Here is a 22668-nt window from a genome sequence, read left to right on the forward strand (position 1 = left end):
GTTGGAGAACGCATAGAGCCCCGAGTTGCAGAACGCATAGAGCCCCGAGTTGGAGAACACATAGAGCCCCGAGTTGGAGAACGCATAGAGCCCCGAGTTGGAGAACACATAGAGCCCCGAGTTGGAGAACGCATAGAGCCCCGAGTTGGAGAACGCATAGAGCCCCGAGTTGGAGAACACATAGAGCCCCGAGTTGGAGAACACATAGAGCCCCGAGTTGGAGAACACATAGAGCCCCGAGTTGGAGAACACATAGAGCCCCGAGTTGGAGAACACATAGAGCCCCGAGTTGGAGAACGCATAGAGCCCCGAGTTGGAGAACACATAGAGCCCCGAGTTGGAGAACACATAGAGCCCCGAGTTGGAGAACACATAGAGCCCCGAGTTGGAGAACGCATAGAGCCCCGAGTTGGAGAACACATAGAGCCCCGAGTTGGAGAACGCATAGAGCCCCGAGTTGGAGAACGCATAGAGCCCAGAGTTGGAGAACGCATAGAGCCCCGAGTTGGAGAACGCATAGAGCCCAGAGTTGGAGAACGCATAGAGCCCCGAGTTGGAGAACGCATAGAGCCCCGAGTTGATTATCCCTTCTATACCATGGCTATAATTTAACACATATGCCGCTAGAAATGTGTTCATTTACCTCTAGAAATGTGTTCATTTACCTCTAGAAATGTGTTCAACATCCACTGAAGTAGCTAGCAAGTTTAGCAGATAGCTACAGTAGTTACTGTGGTAACAAAACAAACAGACTTGCTAGTTTAGCTAACCAAACCATCAGTCCTAGCTTGGCATTGTTGAATTGGATTTTCATAATACCAATAATGTTTTCAAATTCGACTTTTGCTTTCAAAAGCAGCTCAAAAATAGAACATGTAAGAATGAACTATAGCCGTGGTATATTGGTCATACACCACACCCCCTCGGGCCTTACTGCTTAAACAATGCACGCTCTAGAATGCCCTTCAAGCCAATCAGAAACATGTATTCAACAATGCCATGGTATAATGTACAGTAACATCTACAATGTTTCCCTGATCATGAGGCTGTTTTAAAGGTCTGGGTCACCTATACATGGACTGGATATGCGGTACACGCCATCACTTCACTGTCTGTGTTGTTGTCCCCCACCAAGAAATCGGGGCGGGGACTGTGGATCTGTCTCTGTACGTTAGTCACTCAGACAGCACTGTTTAGAAAACTTGGTTGAATGATGCATCTTGCCATATCGATCCAGCATTTACAGAACTACACCTATTGACCCAAGGCTGGAGTTATGGTAGTGATATGAAATGTGTTGGTCAAACGCGATATCTCAGTTGGCCCAAGGGAGGTGCTGTACCATTGGTTGGGGGACGCCGTGTTTATTGTTGTTGCTCTTGTTGTGTCGCAGGTCAACAGAGGAGGTCATAGCTCTGTTCATCTCTATAGCCTTCGTAGTGGACGCTCTGAAAGGAACCATCACAAGTAAGGAGGAAGAGAATGTACAACTCTCTCAACTCAACCTATATACCATATTGATGATTATATACCATACTGATGATTATATACCATACTGATGATTATATACCATACAGACCATACTGATGATTATATACCATACAGACCATACTGATGATTATATACCATACAGATGATTATATACCATACAGACCATACTGATGATTATATACCATACAGACCATACTGATGATTATATACCATACAGACCATACTGATGATTATATACCATACAGACCATACTGATGATTATATACCATACAGACCATACTGATGATTATATACCATACAGACCATACTGATGATTATATACCATACAGACCACACTGATGATTATATACCATACTGATGATTATATACCATACAGACCATACTGATGATTATATACCATACAGACCAAACTGATGATTATATATCATACTGATGATTATATACCATACAGACCATACTGATGATTATATACCATACAGACCATACTGATAATTATTTACCATACTGATGATTATATACCATACAGACCATACTGATGATTATATACCATACAGACCATACTGATGATTATATACCATACAGACCAAACTGATGATTATATATCATACCATACTGATGATTATATACCATACAGACCATACTGATGATTATATACCATACAGACCAAACTGATGATTATATACCATACAGACCATACTGATGATTATATACCATATAGACCATACTGATGATTATACATCATACAGACCATACTGATGATTATATACCATACTGATGATTATATACCATACAGACCATACTGATGATTATATACCATACAGACCATACTGATGATTATATACCATACAGACCATACTGATGATTATATACCATACAGACCATACTGATGATTATATACCATATAGACCATACTGATGATTATATACCATACAGACCAAACTGATGATTATATACCATACAGACCATACTGATGATTATATACCAAACAGACCATACTGATGATTATATACCATACTGATGATTATATACCATACAGACCATACTGATGATTATATACCATACAGACCATACTGATGATTATATACCATACAGACCATACTGATGATTATATACCATACAGACCATACTGATGATTATATACCATATAGACCATACTGATGATTATATACCATACAGACCATACTGATGATTATATACCATACATACCATATTGATGATTATATACCATATATACCATACTGATGATTATATACCATATAGACCATACTGATGATTATATACCATACAGACCATACTGATGATTATATACCATATAGACCATACTGATGATTATATACCATACTGATGATTATATACCATACAGACCATACTGATGATTATATACCATACTGATGACTATATACCATACAGACCATACTGATGATTGTATACCATACAGACCATACTGATGATTATATACCATACAGACCATACTGATGATTATATACCATACTGATGATTATATACCATACAGACCATATTGATGATTATATACCATACAGACCATGCTGATGATTATATACCATACAGACCATTCTGATGATTATAAACCATACAGACCATACTGATGATTATATACCATACAGACCATACTGATGATTATATATCATACCATACTTATGATGATATACCATACATACCATATTGATGATTATATACCATACAGACCATACTGATGATTATATACCATACAGACCATACTGATGATTATATACCAAACTGATGATTATTTACCATACAGAACATACTGATGATTATATACCATATTGATGATTATATACCATACAGACCATACTGATGATTATATACCATACAGACCATACTGATGATTATATATCATACAGACCATACTGATAATTATATACCATACAGACCATATTGATGATTATATACCATACAGACCATACTGATGATTATATACCATACAGACCATACTGATGATTATATACCATACTGATGATTATATACCATACAGACCAAACTGATGATTATTTACCATACAGACCATACTGATGATTATATACCATACAGACCATACTGATGATTATATACCATACAGACCATACTGATGATTATATACCATACAGACCATACTGATGATTATATACCATACAGACCATACTGATGATTATATACCATACAGACCATACTGATGATTATATACCATATAGACCATACTGATGATTATATACCATACTGATGATTATATACCATACAGACCATACTGATGATTATATATAATAATATAATAATAATAATATAATATAATATAATATATAATATAATATAATATAATAATATAATATAATATAATAATTATATATATCATACTGATGGTTATATACCATACAGACCATACTGATGATTGTATACCATACAGACCATACTGATGATTATATACCATACAGACCATATTGATGATTATATACCATACAGACCATGCTGATGATTATATACCATACAGACCATTCTGATGATTATATACCATACAGACCATACTGATGATTATATACCATACAGACCATTTAGATGATTATATACCATATAGACCATACTGATGATTATATACCATACAGACCATACTGATGATTATATACCATACAGACCATACTGATGATTATATACCATACAGACCATACTGATGATTATATATCATACCATACTTATGATGATATACCATACATACCATATTGATGATTATATACCATACAGACCATACTGATGATTATATACCATACAGACCATACTGATGAATATATACCATACAGACCATACTGATGATTATATACCATACAGACCATACTGATGATTATATATCATACCATACTTATGATGATATACCATACATACAATATTGATGATTATATACCATACAAACCACACTGATGATTATATACCATACAGACCATACTGATGATTATATACCATACTGATGATTATATACCATACAGACCATACTGATGATTATATACCAAACTGACCACACTGATGATTATATACCATACAGACCATACTGATGATTATATACCATACAGACCATTTTGATGATTACATACCATATTGATGATTATATACCATACAGACCATATTGATGATTATATACCATACAGACCATTCTGATGATTATATACCATACAGACCATACTGATGATTATATACCATACAGACCATACTGATGATTATATACCATACAGACCATTTAGATGATTATATACCATATAGACCATACTGATGATTATTTACCATATTGATGATTATATACCATACTGATGATTATATACCATACAGACCATATTGATGATTATACACCATACAGACCATACTGATGATTATATACCATACAGACCATACTGATGATTATATACCATACAGACCATATTGATGATTATATACCATACAGACCATACTTAGATTATATACCATACAGACCATTTTGATGATTACATACCATATTGATGATTATATACCATACATACCATATTGATGATTATATACCATACAGACCATACTGATGATTTTATACCATACAGACCATATTGATGATTATATACCATACAGACCATATTGATGATTATATACCATACAGACCATACTGATGATTATATACCATACAGACCATACTGATGATTATATACCATACAGACCAAACTGATGATTATATACCATACTGATGATTATATACCATACAGACCATACTGATGATTATATACCATACAGACCATACTGATGATTATATACCATACAGACCAAACTGATGATTATATACCATACTGATGATTATATACCATACAGACCATACTGATGATTATATACCATACAGACCATACTGATGATTATATACCATACAGACCATTTTGATGATTACATACCATATTGATGATTATATACCATACAGACCATACTGATGATTATATACCATACAGACCATACTGATGATTATATACCATACAGACCACACTGATGATTATATACCATACAGACCATACTGATAATTATATACCATACAGACCATACTGATGATTATAGATCATACTGATGATTATATACCATACTGATGATTATATACCATACAGACCATACTGATGATTATATACCATACAGACCATACTGATGATTATATACCATACTGATGATTATATACCATATAGACCATACTGGTGATTATATACCATACAGACCATACTGATGATTATATACCATACAGACCATACTGTTGATTATATACCATACAGACCAAACTGATGATTATTTACCATATTGATGATTATTTACCGTACAGACCATACTGATGATTATATACCATACAGACCATACTGATGATTATATACCATACAGACCTTTTTGATGATTACATACCATATTGATGATTATATACCATACAGACCATACTGATGATTATATACCATACAGACCACACTGATGATTATATACCATACAGACCATACTGATGATTATAGATCATACTGATGATTATATACCATACTGATGATTATATACCATACAGACCATACTGATGATTATATACCATACCATACTGATGATTATATACCATACAGATCATACTGATGATTATATACCATACTGATGATTATATACCATACATACCATACTGATGATTATATACCATACAGACCATACTGATGATTATATACCATACTGATGATTATATACCATATAGACCATACTGATGATTATATACCATACAGACCATACTGATGATTATATACCATACAGACCATACTGGTGATTATATACCATACAGACCATACTGATGATTATATACCAAACAGACCATACTGATGATTATATACCATACTGATGATTATATACCATACTATACTGATGATTATATACCATACAGATCATACTGATGATTATATACCATACTGATGATTATATACCATATAGACCATACTGATGATTATATACCATACAGACCATACTTAGATTATATACCATACTGATGATTATATACCATACAGACCATATTGATGATTATATACCATACTGATGATTATATACCATACTGATGATTATATACCATACAGACCATATTGATGATTATATACCATACAGACCATACTGATGATTATATACCATACAGACCATACTGATGATTATATACCATACAGACCATTCTGATGATTATATACCATACATACCTTACTGATGATTATATACCATACAGACCATACTGATGATTATATACCATACTGATGATTATATACCATATAGACCATACTGATGATTATATACCATACAGACCATACTGATGATTATATACCATACAGACCATACTGGTGATTATATACCATACAGACCATACTGATGATTATATACCAAACAGACCATACTGATGATTATATACCATACTGATGATTATATACCATACTATACTGATGATTATATACCATACAGATCATACTGATGATTATATACCATACTGATGATTATATACCATATAGACCATACTGATGATTATATACCATACAGACCATACTTAGATTATATACCATACTGATGATTATATACCATACAGACCATATTGATGATTATATACCATACTGATGATTATATACCATACTGATGATTATATACCATACAGACCATATTGATGATTATATACCATACAGACCATACTGATGATTATATACCATACAGACCATACTGATGATTATATACCATACAGACCATTCTGATGATTATATACCATACATACCATACTGATGATTATATACCATACATACCATATTGATGATTATATACAATACAGACCATACTGATGATTATATACCATATAGACCATACTGGTGATTATATACCATACAGACCATTTAAATTATTATATACCATTTTCTTTAAGGAGGCTACCATGCCTATGTTGTCATGGAGATGATCCAACTTGATATGTTGAAGTGATGATAATTACTCCCTGTTGTGTCTCCTCCCTCCAGTCTTCCATACATACTACCACGCCTCGACGCTGACCAATGGAAGTGGTGAGGCGTTGCTATGGCTACAGGAGCAGTGGGGTGTGACCCTACTGGGGGGTAATGGGACGGGGGCGGGGGGAGCAGAAGGAGGAGGGGTGGGGGGATTCAGCTCCAGCTCTCTCCCTCTGCCTGACTCCTTCATCCAGTGTACCAGGGAGATACCAGTCCTGTGTCTGCTGCTAATGCTGGGAACCCTGTGGCTGGGCTACACCCTCTACCACTTTAAACACAGGTACAGTAGATCACCCTCTACCACTTTAAACACAGGTACAGTAGATCACCCTCTACCACTTTAAACACAGGTACAGTAGATCACCCTCTATCAGTTTAAACACAGGTACAGTAGATCACCCTCTATCAGTTTAAACAGAGGTACAGTAGATCACCCTCTATCAGTTTAAACAGAGGTACAGTAGAACCCCCTCTATCAGTTTAAACAGAGGTACAGTAGAACACCCTCTATCAGTTTAAAGTGGAACTGACAGCATTTTAGAAACATGAAAACATATTAAAATCTGTTCATGAACACCCCTAATAAGAATATGACACTTTTATGACATTTTCTGACACGTGAGCACTTAGATATGGTCATTTTTTTTCATAAATTCATAGAATGTTTGGGAATGACATATATATACTAAGGGATTTGTGTAAATTCTATAGCAATATAGAGTGGGAAAGCGGCCGTGTGTTTGGACAATTTAAGACACTGCAGCAAATAAAACCAAATAAAAACATTTGTCCTTTCCAGGTGTCACGATCGTCAGGGAGAGACCAATGCGCAGCGTGATGAATGAACATGTTTACTTTATTAAATTAAAGCACGACCAAAACAACAAACGACTCGTAACGTCCACGGTGACAATGACCGAACACGGAACAAAAACCCACAAACCCAAAGGGAAAACATACAGTTTAAATATGGCTCCCAATCAGAGACAACCAGCCAACAGCTGACACTCGTTGCCTCTGATTGGGAGTCACTCAGGCAAAACATAGCAATAGACGAACTAGAACCCCCAACATAGAAACACACCACATAGAACAAACACACCCTGGCTCAACAACTAGAGCCAGGGTGTGAAACCAGGACCGGAGTCTACGCAGACTGGTGCGCCATAGCCAATCACAGTAGGTCTATATGCAAATAAGCCATTTGCCACATGGGCCTGCCATCATTCCCTGTGAACTGGACTGTGTTTACAGGCAGTAGCAACAGGGGCCGTAGCAACAGGGGCCTGCCATCATTCCCTGTGAACTGGACTGTGTTTACAGGCAGTAGCAACAGGGGCCTGACATCATTCACTGTGAACTGGACTGTGTTTACAGGCAGTAGCAACAGGGGCCTGCCATCATTCACTGTGAACTGGACTGTGTTTACAGGCAGTAGCAACAGGGGCCTGACATCATTCACTGTGAACTGGACTGTGTTTACAGGCAGTAGCAACAGGGGCCTGACCTGTGAACTGGACTGTGTTTACAGGCAGTAGCAACAGGGGCCTGCCATCATTCCCTGTGAACTGGACTGTGTTTACAGGCCGTAGCAACAGGGGCCGTAGCAACAGGGGCCTGCCATCATTCACTGTGAACTGGACTGTGTTTACAGGCAGTAGCAACAGGGGCCTGACCTGTGAACTGGACTGTGTTTACAGGCAGTAGCAACAGGGGCCTGCCATCATTCCCTGTGAACTGGACTGTGTTTACAGGCAGTAGCAACAGGGGCCTGCCATCATTCACTGTGAACTGGACTGTGTTTACAGGCAGTAGCAACAGGGGCCTGACATCATTCACTGTGAACTGGACTGTGTTTACAGGCAGTAGCAACAGGGGCCTGACATCATTCACTGTGAACTGGACTGTGTTTACAGGCAGTAGCAACAGGGGCCTGCCATCATTCCCTGTGAACTGGACTGTGTTTACAGGCAGTAGCAACAGGGGCCTGACATCATTCCCTGTGAACTGGACTGTGTTTACAGGCAGTAGCAACAGGGGCCTGACATCATTCACTGTGAACTGGACTGTGTTTACAGGCAGTAGCAACAGGGGCCTGCCATCATTCACTGTGAACTGGACTGTGTTTACAGGCAGTAGCAACAGGGGCCTGACCTGTGAACTGGACTGTGTTTACAGGCCGTAGCAACAGGGGCCTGACCTGTGAACTGGACTGTGTTTACAGGCCGTAGCAACAGGGGCCTGACCTGTGAACTGGACTGTGTTTACAGGCCGTAGCAACAGGGGCCTGACCTGTGAACTGGACTGTGTTTACAGGCAGTAGCAACAGGGGCCTGACATCATTCACTGTGAACTGGACTGTGTTTACAGGCAGTAGCAACAGGGGCCTGACATCATTCACTGTGAACTGGACTGTGTTTACAGGCAGTAGCAACAGGGGCCTGACATCATTCACTGTGAACTGGACTGTGTTTACAGGCAGTAGCAACAGGGGCCTGACATCATTCCCTGTGAACTGGACTGTGTTTACAGGCCGTAGCAACAGGGGCCGTAGCAACAGGGGCCGTAGCAACAGGGGCCGTAGCAACAGCGTGACTTTAGATTGTTAGAACGCATTCGCCAAAAGCCACAAAATACACCTGAATGGATTTTTTGGGGAATAGTAGCCTGCTCGTCCTGCCAATGCATGCTGGTCCCAACCCACGTTTTGACAACTGAATGGGAACTTGCCTGCCTGCCCACCCATTTGATCGATGCCAAATACATTTGATCGACAACTAAGAGATATGCTAGTAGTTCAAGTTCAGCATAGCTAGCTAGTTAGCTAGGTAGCAAAGCGATTAACATTTCTTGCTAGCTAACCAAATGACACCTGCATCTCTAGCTGTAGTCAACGAAAAACGTTATGAGGTGAAAAAGTCAGTCACTCACCCAGTCCTCCGATGACATGACATCCTCCCAGCAGCTAGCTAGCTAACGCTAGGCTCTTTGTTTTTAGCTAGCTAAATAAATAGCTAGCCACATAAATAGATACGCTAGCCCAGGGGTGTCAAACTCAATCAGCGCACGGACCATATTGAAAAAAACACAATGAATTCGCAGGCCAGACATAGCCTATTTGTTTTTACAAAAGAACATGCAACTGCGACCCAAACTGGCCATTGTTTTATTTGAAAAAATATGGGCCTTTTGTATTGTCCACTTACAGTATGTATATAGGATGCTGTATATAGCGTTTTAACATATTAAAACAAAAGAGATAAATAATATTTATCCAGCCTTTGCTGCAATGCTTGCAGATGTGCATCATATGCTGTGACCCTAATCAAAAAGTATTTAGTAATTCCAAATAACAAAAACTTAGCTATAGGTTGTTGTAACGTTTAAACTTTTTTTTGCACTGTACGGTTGAATGCATCATTGCTGTATGGTGCAATCTAAATGTATTGTAGTTGAGTAGCCAGCCTCGGCTACTGCTCAAATGTTGCTGTAGTAGGCCTACATGTTTCTCCTTTGCATGGTGTTCTGAGGCCGGTTTTGTTTTTTGGTTATTCATTGTCAAGCTGTAAAACCGAAGCCAGACGGCGACATTTTATTAGCCTGGCTAGGACTGCGTCTGTACAGCTTCCCTCCGCTGCGCGCCGGAAACGGGACACACAAAAGCAGCGCTATTGAAGTTGAATTAACGGGCTGTAATCAGGCTGTAATTTCATAAAGTAGATGACTCAACTGTTTTATACTTGCTTGTGTGTCCTATTCGGCCCGCGGGCCTTGCGTTTGACACGTGCGCTAGACTATTAGCCACGTCATGACTGACTTGTGATCATTGCCCTAGTTTGATTGTGTTGACATTCCCAGCCTTAGTTACAGTCATACGTTTTTGTTCGAAAAATTGAGTCATTGAAACTGTCATTGTGTGGCCTACCACTTCGCGGCTGAGCCGTTGTTGAGCCTAGATGTTGCCACTTCACAATAACAGCACTTAGAGTTGACCGGGGCAGCTCTAGCAGGGCAGACATTTGATGAACTGACTTGTTGGAAAGGTGGCATCCTATGACGGTGCCACGTTGAAAGTCACTGAGCTCTTCAGTAAGGCCATTCTACTGCCAACGTTTTTCTATGGAGATTCCATGGCTGTGTGCTCGATTTTATGCACCTGTCAGCAACGGGTGTAGCTGAAATAGCCAAATCCACTAATTTGAAGGGGTTTCCACATACTTTTGTATATACAGTGCATTCACAAAGTATTCAGACCCCTTCACTTTTTCCACATTTTGTTATGTTACAGCCTTATTCTAAAATTGATAAAATACATGTTTTTCCTCATCAATCTACTCAAAATCCCCCTTAATGACATTGTGAAAACAGGTTTTTAGAAATGTTTGCAAATATACAGATACCTTATTTACATAAGTATTCAGGCCCTTTGCTATGAGACTCGAAATTGAGCTCAGGTACATCCTGTTTCCATTGATCATCCTTGAGATGTTTCTACAACTTGATTGGAGTCCACCTGTGGTAAATTACATTGATTGGACATGATTTGGAAAGGCACACACCTGTCTATATAAGGTCCCACAGTTGACAGTGCATGTCAGAGTAAAAACCAAGCCATGAGGTCGAAGGAATTGCTGTAGAGCACTGAGACAGGATCGTGTCGAAGCACAGATCTGGGGAAGGGTACCAAAAAATGTCTGCAGCATTGAAGGTCCCCAAGAACACAGTGGCCTCCATAATTCTTAAATGGAAGAAGTTTGGAACCACCAAGCCTCTTCCTAGAGCTGGCCGTCCGGCCAAACTGAGCTATCAGGGGAGAAGGGCCTTGGTCAGGGAGGTGACCAAGAACCCGATGGCCACTCTGACAGAGCTCTAGAGTTCCTCTGTGGAGATGGGAGAACCTTCCAGAAGGACAACCATCTCTGCAGCACTCCACCAATCAGGCCTTTATGGTAGAGTGGCCAGACGGAAGCCACACCTCAGTAAAAGGCACATGACAGCCGACTTGGAGTTTGCCAAAAGGCTCCTAAAGACTCTCAGACCATGAGAAACAAGATTCTCTGGTCTGAAGAAACCAAGATTGAACTCTTTGGCCTGAATCCCAAGCATCACGTCTGGAGGAAACCTGGCACCATCCCTACAGTGAAGCATGGTGGTGGCAGCATCATGCTGTGGGGATGTTTTTCAGCAGCAGGGTCTGGGAGACTAGTCAGGATTGAGGGAAAGATGAACGGAGCAAAGTACAGAGAGCTCCTTGATGAAAACCTGCTCCAGAGCGCTCCGGACCTCAGACTGGGGCGAAGGTTCACCTTCCAACAGGACAACGACCCTAAGTACACAGCCAAGACAACGCAGGAGTGGCTTCGGGACAAGTCTCTGAATGTCCTTGAGTGAGCCGGACTTGAACCCGATCGAACAACTCTGGAGAGACCTGAAAATAGCTGTGCAGTGACGCTCCCCATCCAACCTGACAGAGCTTGAGAGGATCTGCAGAGAAGAATGGGAGAAACTCCCCAAATACAGGTGTGCCAAGCGTGTAGCGTCATACCCAAGAAGACTTGAGGCTGTAATCGCTGCCAAAGGTGCTTCAACAAAGTACTGGGTAAAGGGTCTGAATACTTATGTAAATGTGATATTTCAGTTTTTTATTTTTTAGATATTTACAAAAAAATCTAAAAACCTGTTTTCACTTTGTCATTATGGGGTATTGTGTGTGGATTGATGAGGGGAAAAAACTATTTAATCGATTTTAGAATAAGGCTGTAACCTAGCAAAGTGAAAGGGTCTGAATACTTTCCGAATGCACTGTATAATGTACATTAGTGGTGTGGCCTCTCCATGGGGTTCCTATTGACCTATTGCCAAATGGAACCCTATTCCCTACGTAGTGCACTACTTTAGACCAGAGCCCTATGGGGGACAGGGTGCAATGAGTAAGTAGCATTGTCCAAGCCAGAACGGCCCATAGGGGTAGGAACCTATCTCCTGTTCCTGTAGCGTCAGAACGGCCCATAGGGGTAGGAACCTATCTCCTGTTCCTGTAGCGTCAGAACGGCCCATAGGGGTAGGAACCTATCTCCTGTTCCTGTAGCGTCAGAACGGCCCATAGGGGTAGGAACCTATCTCCTGTTCCTGTAGCGTCAGAACGGCCCATAGGGGTAGGAACCTATCTCCTGTTCCTGTAGCATCAGAACGGCCCATAGGGGTAGGAACCTATCTCCTGTTCCTGTAGCGTCAGAACGGCCCATAGGGGTAGGAACCTATCTCCTGTTCCTGTAGCATCAGAACGGCCCATAGTAAGGTAGCTTGATAGGACGCTAGTCTATTGCAGGGCCTTGAGTGCGTCCCAAATGGGACCCTATTCCCTACGTAGTGCACTACTTTTGACCAGAGCCCTATGGGGGACAGGGTGCAATGAAAATAAAGAACAATTCTGGGTCCTAGTAAGTTACAGGTTTCTGCTTGGTCTGGCTCTCAGCCTCCCTGAGGAACCCTGTGTCTGCTAGCTGCCCTGCCCCTCTCTCTCTCTCTCTCTCTCTCTCTCTCTCTCTCTCTCTCTCTCTCTCTCTCTCTCTCTATACTTCTCTCTCTCTCTCTCTCTCTCTCTCTCTCTCTCTCTCTCTATACTTCTCTCTCTCTCTCTCTCTCTCTCTCTCTCTCTCTCTCTCTCTCTCTCTCTCTCTCTCTCTCTCTCTCTCTCTTTCTCTCTCTCTCTCTCTCTCTCTCCTCAATTCAATTCAATTCAATTCAATTTAAGGGCTTTATTGGCATGGGAAACGTGTGTTAACATTGCCAAAGCAAGTGAAGTAGATAGTAAACAAAAGTGAAATAAACAATAAATATTAACAGTAAACATTACACTCAGAAGTTTCAAAATAATAAAGACATTTCAAATGTCATATTATGTATATATACAGTGTTGTAACAATGTGCAAATAGTTAAAGTACAAATGGGAAAATAAATAAACATAAATATGGGTTGTATTTACAATGGTGTTTGTTCTTCACTGGTTGCCCTTTTCTTGTGGCAACAGGTCGCAAATCTTGCAGCTGTGATGGCACGCTGTGGTTTTTCACCCAGTAGATAAGGGAGTTTATCAAAATTGGATTTGTTTTCGAATTCTTTGTGGATCTCTGTAATCTGAGGGAAATATGTGTCTCTAATATGGTCATACATTTGGCAGGAGGTTAGGAAGTGCAGCTCAGTTTCCACCTCATTTTGTGGGCAGTGTGCACATAGCCTGTCTTCTCTTGAGAGCCAGGTCTGTCTACGGCGGCCTTTCTCAATAGCAAGGCTATGCTCACTGAGTCTGTACATAGTCATAGCTTTCCTTAAGTTTGGGTCAGTCACAGTGGTCAGGTATTCTGCCACTGTGTACTCTCTGTTTAGGGCCAAATAGCATTCTAGTTTGCTCTGTTTTTTTGTTTGTTCTTTCCAATGTGTCAAGTAATTCTCTTTTTGTTTTCTCATGATTTGGTTGGGTCTAATTGTGTTGTTGTTGTTGTTGTTGTTGTTGTTGTTGTTGTTGTTGTTGTTGTCCTGGGGCTGTGTGGGGTCTGTTTGTGTTTGTGAACAGAGGCCCAGGACAAGCTTACTTAGGGGACTCTTCTCCAAGTTAATCTCTCTGTAGGTGATGGCTTTGTTATGGAAGGTTTGGGAATCGCTTCCTTTTAAGTGGTTATAGAATTTAACGGCTCTTTTCTGGATTTTGATAATTAGCGGGTATTAGCCTAATTCTGCTCTGCATGCATTATTTGGTGTTTTACGTTGTACACGGAGGATGTTTTTGCAGAATTCTGCATGCAGAGTCTCAATTTGGTGTTTGTCCCATTTTGTGAATTCTTGGTTGGTGAGCGGACCCCAGAACTCAGAACCATAAAGGGCAATGGGTTCTATAACTGATTCAAGTATTTTTAGCCAGATCCTAATTGGTATGTCAAATTGTATGTTCCTTTTGATGGCATAGAAGGCGCTTCTTGCCTTGTCTCTCAGATCGTTCACAGCTTTGTGGAAGTTACCTGTGGCGCTGATGTTTAGGCCGAGGTATGTATAGTTTTTTGTGTGCTCTAGGGCAACGGTGTCTAGATGGAATTTGTATTTGTGGTCCTGGCAACTGGACCTTTTTTGGAACACCATTATTTTTGTCTTACTGAGATTTACTGTCAGGGCCCAGGTCTGACAGAATCTGTGCAGAAGATCTAGGTGCTGCTGTAGGCCCTCCTTGGTTGGTGACAGAAGCACCAGATCATCAGCAAACAGTAGACATTTGACTTCAGATTCTAGTAGGGTGAGGCCGGGTGCTGCAGAATGTTCTAGTGCCCTCGCCAATTCGTTGATATATATGTTGAAGAGGGTGGGGCTTAAACTGCATCCCTGTCTCACCCCACGGCCCTGTGGAAAGAAATGTGTGTGTTTTTTGCCAATTTTAACCGCACACTTGTTGTTTGTGTACTCTCTCTCTCTCTCTCTCTCTCTCTCTCTCTCTCTCTCTCTCTCTCTCTCTCTCTTTCTCTCTCACTATACTTCTCTCTCTCTCTCTCTCTGTCTCTCTCTCTCTCTCTTTCTCTCTCTCTATACTTCTCTCTCTCTCTTTCTCTCTCTCTATACTTCTCTCTCTCTCTGTCTCTCTGTCTCTCTCTCTCTCTCTCTCTCTCTCTCTGTCTCTCTCTCTCTCTCTCTGTCTCTCTCTCTCTCTCTCTCTCTCTCTCTCTCTCTCTCTCTCTCTCTCTCTCTCTCTCTCTATACTTCTCTCTCTCTCTATACTTTTCTCTCCCTCTCTCTCTTTCTCTCTCTCCTCACTTAAACCCTCTCTCTCCCTCCCTCCCTCTAACTCCTCCCCTCTTTCCCTCCCTCCCTCTCCTCTCTCCCTCTAGTCCATTCCTCCATGCCAAGGTGAGAGAGGTGTTGTCAGACTGTGCCCTGCCCATCTCCGTTTTGGCATTCTCCTTCATTGGATCCTACCTGTTCAACGACATCGAGCGTCAGTACCCCTCTCCTCCTCTCCTTCAGTACCCCTCCTCTCCTCTCCTTCTCCCTCTCACTACCCTTTCCTTCTCTCCTCTCTCCTTCTTTCCTTCAGTACCCCTCTCCTCCTCTCCTTCCATACTTCAGCACCCCTCTCCTCCATACTTCAGTACCCCTCTCCTCCTCTCCTTCTTTCCTTCAGCACCCCTCTCCTCCTCTCCTTCTTTCCTTCAGCACCCCTCTCCTCCTCTCCTTCAGTACCCCTCCTCTCTTCTCCTTCAGTACCCCTCCTCTCCTCTCCTTCTCCCTCTCAATACCCTTTCCTTCTCTCCTCTCTCCTTCTTTCCTTCAGTACCCCTCTCCTCTCTCCTCCTCTCCTTCAGTACCCCTCTCCTCCTCTCCTTCTTTCCATCAGTACCCCTCTCCTCCTCTCCTTCCATACTTCAGCACCCCTCTCCTCCTCTCCTTCAGTACCCCTCCTCTCTTCTCCTTCAGTACCCCTCCTCTCCTCTCCTTCTCCCTCTCACTACCCTTTCCTTCTCTCCTCTCTCCTTCTTTCCTTCAGTACCCCTCTCCTCCTCTCCTTCAGTACCCCTCTCCTCCTCTCCTTCCATCCTTCAGCACCCCTCTCCTCCTCTCCTTCTTTCCATCAGTACCCCTCTCCTCCTCTCCTTCTTTCCATCAGTACCTGACTCCTTCTCCCTGTCCACCTGATATACACTCCTGTTTCTTACTTTCTGCTCTCAAACATAATCAACAACCCTAGTCTTCAACCCTAGGCTTCAACCCTAGTCATCAACCCTAGTTTTCAACCCTAGTCTTCAATCCTAGTCTTCAATCCTAGTCTTCAACTCTAATCTTCTTTCTACAGTTCCAGTGTTTAACTTCCATAACAGTGCGATGTTCAACGTTGCTCAATTTGAGAAGTTGTCAGCCATGAATGTTTTGTCGGCCATGGGCCTCGGCTTCCTCCTGGCTCTCCTCATCTTCATCGACCAGAACATTGTGGTCTCTCTCACCAACTCTCCAGAGAACAGGTATAGATGTGCCGACGCTGATGCTTTTTATCTGAGTGTGTGTCTTGGTGTGTATTTGTGTGTGTTTGTGTGTGTGTTTTGGGGTGTGTGTGTGTGTTTGTATGTTAACTGTATGCTCTGTGTGTGTGTGTGTGTGTTTGGGTGTGTCCCAGGCTGCTGAAGGGAACAGCGTACCACTGGGACCTGATGCTCTCTGGGCTCATCAATATCCTGATGTCTGTCCTGGGGTTACCATGGATGCACGCAGCCTTCCCCCACTCCACCCTGCACGTCAGACAGCTAGCCTTCATAGAGCAGCGGGTAGAGGGAGGATATCTATATGAGACGTGAGTTACCTGCACAGACCTGCACCTTAGAGACTATCTGCACCTCAGAGACTATCTGCACCTCAGAGACTATCTGCACCTTAGAGACTATCTGCCCCTTAGAGACTATCTGCACCTTAGAGACTATCTGCACCTCAGAGACTATCTGCACCTCAGAGACTATCTGCACCTTAGAGACTATCTGCACCTCAGAGACTATCAGCCCCTTAGAGACTATCTGCACCTTAGAGACTATCTGCACCTTAGAGACTATCTGCACCTCAGAGACTATCTGCACCTTAGAGACTATCTGCACCTTAGAGACTATCTGCACCTCAGAGACTATCTGCCCCTTAGAGACTATCAGCACCTTAGAGACTATCAGCCCCTTAGAGACTATCTGCCCCTTAGAGACTATCTGCACCTTAGAGACTATCTGCACCTCAGAGACTATCTGCACCTCAGAGACTATCTGCACCTTAGAGACTATCTGCCCCTTAGAGACTATCTGCACCTTAGAGACTATCTGCACCTCAGAGACTATCTGCACCTCAGAGACTATCTGCACCTTAGAGACTATCTGCACCTCAGAGACTATCAGCCCCTTAGAGACTATCTGCACCTTAGAGACTATCTGCACCTTAGAGACTATCTGCACCTCAGAGACTATCAGCCCCTTAGAGACTATCTGCACCTCAGAGACTATCTGCACCTCAGAGACTATCTGCACTTTAGAGACTATCTGCACTTTAGAGATTATTTGCACCTCAGAGACTATCTGCACCTCAGAGTATAGGAGTGGACCCTCACGTCACATCAGTACAAACCCCTTTTACTGGTAGGGGCTTATCAACCCCCTTCAGACCAGGAACCATGGTTGACACCACTGGCCAGAATAAGTCAATGTTGAACTGCCAGGCTTGACCAGCAGTGCCAAGATATGGCCCCTATCAGCCTGCTGTCTAGCTCCAGGCCTATATCATGTACAGCAGTATGTGGACACCCCTTCAAATTTGTGGATTCGGCTATTCCAGCCACACCGTTACTGACAGGTGCATAAAATCGAGCACACAGCCATGCAATCTCCTTAGACAAACATTGGCAGTAGAATGGCCTGTACTGAAGAGCTCAGTGACTTTCAACGTGGCACCGTCATAGGATGCCACCTTCCCAACAAGTCAGTTCATCAAATTTCTGCCCTGCTAGAGCTGCCCCGGTCAACTGTAAGTGCTGTTATTGTGAAGTGGAAACGTCTAGGAGCAACAACGGCTCAGCCGTGAAGTGGTAGGCCACACAAGCTCACAGAACGGGACGGCCGAGTGCTGAAGCGCGTAGGGCTGTTTATCATGGTTCGGGCTAGGCCCCTTAGTTCCAGTGAAGGGAAATCTTAACGCTACAGCATACAATGACATTCTAGACGATTCTGTCCTTCCAACTTTGTGGCAACAGTTTGGAGAAGGCCCTTTCCTGTTTCAGCATGACAATGCCCCCGTGCACAAAGTGAGGTCCATACAGAAATGGTTTGTCGACATCGGTGTGGAAGAACTTGACTGGCCTGCACAGAGCCCTGACCTCATCAAACACCTTTGGGATGAATTGGAACGCCAACTGCGAGCCAGGCCTAATCACCCAACATCATTGCCCGACCTCACTAATGATCTTGTGGCTGAATGGAAGAAATGTTCCAACATCTAGTGGAAAGCCTTCCCAGAAGAGTGGAGGCTGTTATAGCAGCAAAGGGGGGACCAACTCCATATTAATGGCCATGATTTTGGAATGAGATGTTAGACGAGCAGGTGTCCACATACTTTTGGTAATGTAGTGTATTCTAAACAAACTGTAAAAGTCCAAGCTAGAATGCGTCTTGCTCCACAATACGACAGGACAATAAAGTCCAGATCCACATACCTCCTCTTGACCACAGGAAATATACCTACTCATTCAACAATGGACCAAGATGTAATCTAAAACACCTTTCCTAACAGCACATCAAACCTGAAGGACTCTTAAAATGTGGGGTTAGTGTAAAGTATGTTGTGTGATACTATTTAGTTTGTTATTACAAGGTATAATATACTTATTACAAGTAACCACACAATGTGTAACCTAATCAAGGCATGTTTGGTACCTACAGACTGCAAACTTAATTTAATTCACTATTGGACTGCTTCTGTGAGTGTATGGTACATGAAGAACATGCTATGTGCACTTATGGACAAATCCCTAATTTCTCCAATTGGCACAAACATGCCAACCCTACAAGAGATTTAGGGGAGGGAATAAAAGAACTGAGGTAGGTTTCACACCTCAGTTCCAGTGAATGTTTTGGCTGTCAGATATGACTGTCTGGATTTACTCTTGCGAGTTGTCCTTTTTCCATTTGAAGCCGAGCTAAGGACTCCAGATCAACCAGCTGATCCCATCTAGCTCTCAGTCATCGACAGCGAACGCTAGCATTTGTCAGTTCGCATCTCTGAGTCTCCAGCCTCCCAGGACTCCCATCTCTGAGTCTCCAGCCTCCCAGGACTCCCATCTCTGAGTCTCCAGCCTCCCAGGACTCCCATCTCTGAGTCTCCAGCCTCCCAGGACTCCCATCTCTGAGTCTCCAGCCTCCCAGGACTCCCATCTCACCGTCTCCAGCCTCCCAGGACTCCCATCTCACCGTCTCCAGCCTCCCAGGACTCCCATCTCACCGTCTCCAGCCTCCCAGGACTCCCATCTCACCGTCAGCTAGTGTGGCCACTGTCATCTGACCAAAGAAGGTCTGGTCACTTCCTGTTGAACACGGAACGAGGGAGAGCTCGGTATGTTGTTTTGGACAGTTTGTTGTTTGAAAGTGTACTGGATCCCGCAACGCAGTTGGCATCAGTTGCTGGGACTGCTAGTCTCTGTCCAGTGATCCTGCCGACCAAGGCCGGGTCTGAGGAGCTAGCTGGCGTAGTAGCTAGCCTAGTTGCTAGCTAGCTGCCTATCAAGCTAGCAGGGTTTTCTTGAGGGCTTGAACGCAGCCCGCGATGCGGTTAGACATTGTAGCTGGGACCGCGGATTGTCCCGGCTTTGTGGCTGTCCAGATCCCTGCTGTGTGGCTGTCCAGATCCCTGCTGTGTGGCTGTCCAGATCCCTGCTGTGTGGCTGTCCAGATCCCTGCTGTGTGGCTGTCCAGATCCCTGCTGTGTGGCTGTCCAGATCCCTGCTGTGTGGCTGTCCAGATCCCTGCTGTGTGGCTGTCCAGATCCCTGCTGTGTGGCTGTCCAGATCCCTGCTGTGTGGCTGTCTAGATCCCTGCTGTGTGGCTGTCCAGATCCCTGCTGTGTGGCTGTCCAGATCCCTGCTGTGTGGCTGTCCAGATCCCTGCTGTGTGGCTGTCCAGATCCCTGCTGTGTGGCTGTCCGGATCCCTGCTGTGTGGCTGTCCGGATCCCTGCTGTGTGGCTGTCCAGATCCCTGCTGTGTGGCTGTCCAGATCCCTGCTGTGTGGCTGTCCAGATCCCTGCTGTTTGCTGTTTTCATTCTTCCCTGTGACCTGCCATGTCTGGAACTGGGAGGAGTAACAGCGTTTTTGTATAAGCACTTTGTGACATCTGCTGATGTAAGAAGGGCTTTATAAATACATTTGATTTGATTTGATCTTAACACTGGCCATCCTACCCAAGCAAGGAAGCACTGGCTACACAAGCAGAGCAGAAAGACCCAAAATCTTGTAGGTAGCCTAATCCCTTCGTGTGCTTGAAAAGTTGTTAATTGCATGACACGTTGTTCCTTCAGGAAGGGCGAAGGGCTGAAGGGCGAAGGGCGAAACATTTAGGAAATGGATTGAAGCCCCGGTATTATAACCAGGAAGGTGGGGGTCTGAGGGCGGGCTCGGCATCCATTGGCCCATTTGGCGCGATTTCAGTTTGCTTCAGGTGAATAGGACCGTTCATTGACCTAGGCCTCATGAGAACAGAACTGCTACTCCTGTACTTATATTAGACAAATAACTAAGGAAGTACTGCCCCTCCCACTCCATACCCCACGCTACCTCATTACCACTATCACGGTGGGTCTCCTGTAAGAACACCACATTTAAAAGTTGATGCTTACTAAACTCATACACTACAGCACTCCTATTGCTGTCTCTTCCCCCACTCTTAAAGGAAAGCAGAGGTAACAGAGAAATCACCCTGTGATCAGACCCATCATGATCAGACCATCATGATCAGACCCATCATGATCAGACCCATCAGACCCATCATGATCAGACCATCATGATCAGACCCATCATGATCAGACCCATCATGATCAGACCCATCAGACCCATCATGATCAGACCCATCATGATCAGACCCCATCATGATCAGACCCATCATGATCAGACCCATCAGACCCATCATGATCAGACCATCAGACCCATCATGATCAGACCATCATGATCACGTTCTTTCCTTTTGTTGGACCTTTTCCTTTCCTTACTCCTGCAACACGGCCACTCAGACCCCAACGCCCCCTCCTGCAACACGGCCACTCAGACCCCAACGCGCCCTCCTGCAACACGGCCACTCAGACCCCAACGCCCCCTCCTGCAACACGGCCACTCAGACCCCAACGCGCCCTCCTGCAACACGGCCACTCAGACCCCAACGCCCCCTCCTGCAACACGGCCACTCAGACCCCAACATCCCCTCCTGCAACACGGCCACTCAGACCCCAACATCCCCTCCTGTAACACGGCCACTCAGACCCCAACCCCCCTCCTGCAACACGGCCAGTCAGACCCCAACATCCCCTCCTGTAACACGGCCACTCAGACCCCAACGCCCCCTCCTGCAACACGGCCAGTCAGACCCCAACGTGCCCTCCTGCAACATGGCCACTCAGACCCCAACCCCCCTCCTGCAACACGGCCAGTCA

At 43.2% G+C, this 22668-nt stretch overlaps 1 protein-coding gene across 1 annotated transcript in view; it reads left to right on the plus strand.

The window, feature by feature from the left end:
• slc4a11 (solute carrier family 4 member 11) overlaps positions 1-22668 on the plus strand; it is a gene marked incomplete at both ends in the record, with an annotated part of 170615 nt that overhangs the window by 129400 nt on the left and 18547 nt on the right. The window contains 6 exons of the mRNA XM_084181509.1: positions 1394-1467; positions 7485-7562; positions 7647-7755; positions 16347-16453; positions 17309-17474; positions 17627-17800. Of these exons, the coding sequence (XP_084037635.1) occupies positions 1394-1467; positions 7485-7562; positions 7647-7755; positions 16347-16453; positions 17309-17474; positions 17627-17800 (708 nt within the window). The remainder of the gene's footprint in view (positions 1-1393; positions 1468-7484; positions 7563-7646; positions 7756-16346; positions 16454-17308; positions 17475-17626; positions 17801-22668) is intronic.

The sequence above is a fragment of the Coregonus lavaretus genome, assembly GCF_964263955.1.
Source record: "Coregonus lavaretus genome assembly, chromosome: 18".
Classification (NCBI taxonomy): Eukaryota; Metazoa; Chordata; class Actinopteri; order Salmoniformes; family Salmonidae; genus Coregonus; species Coregonus lavaretus.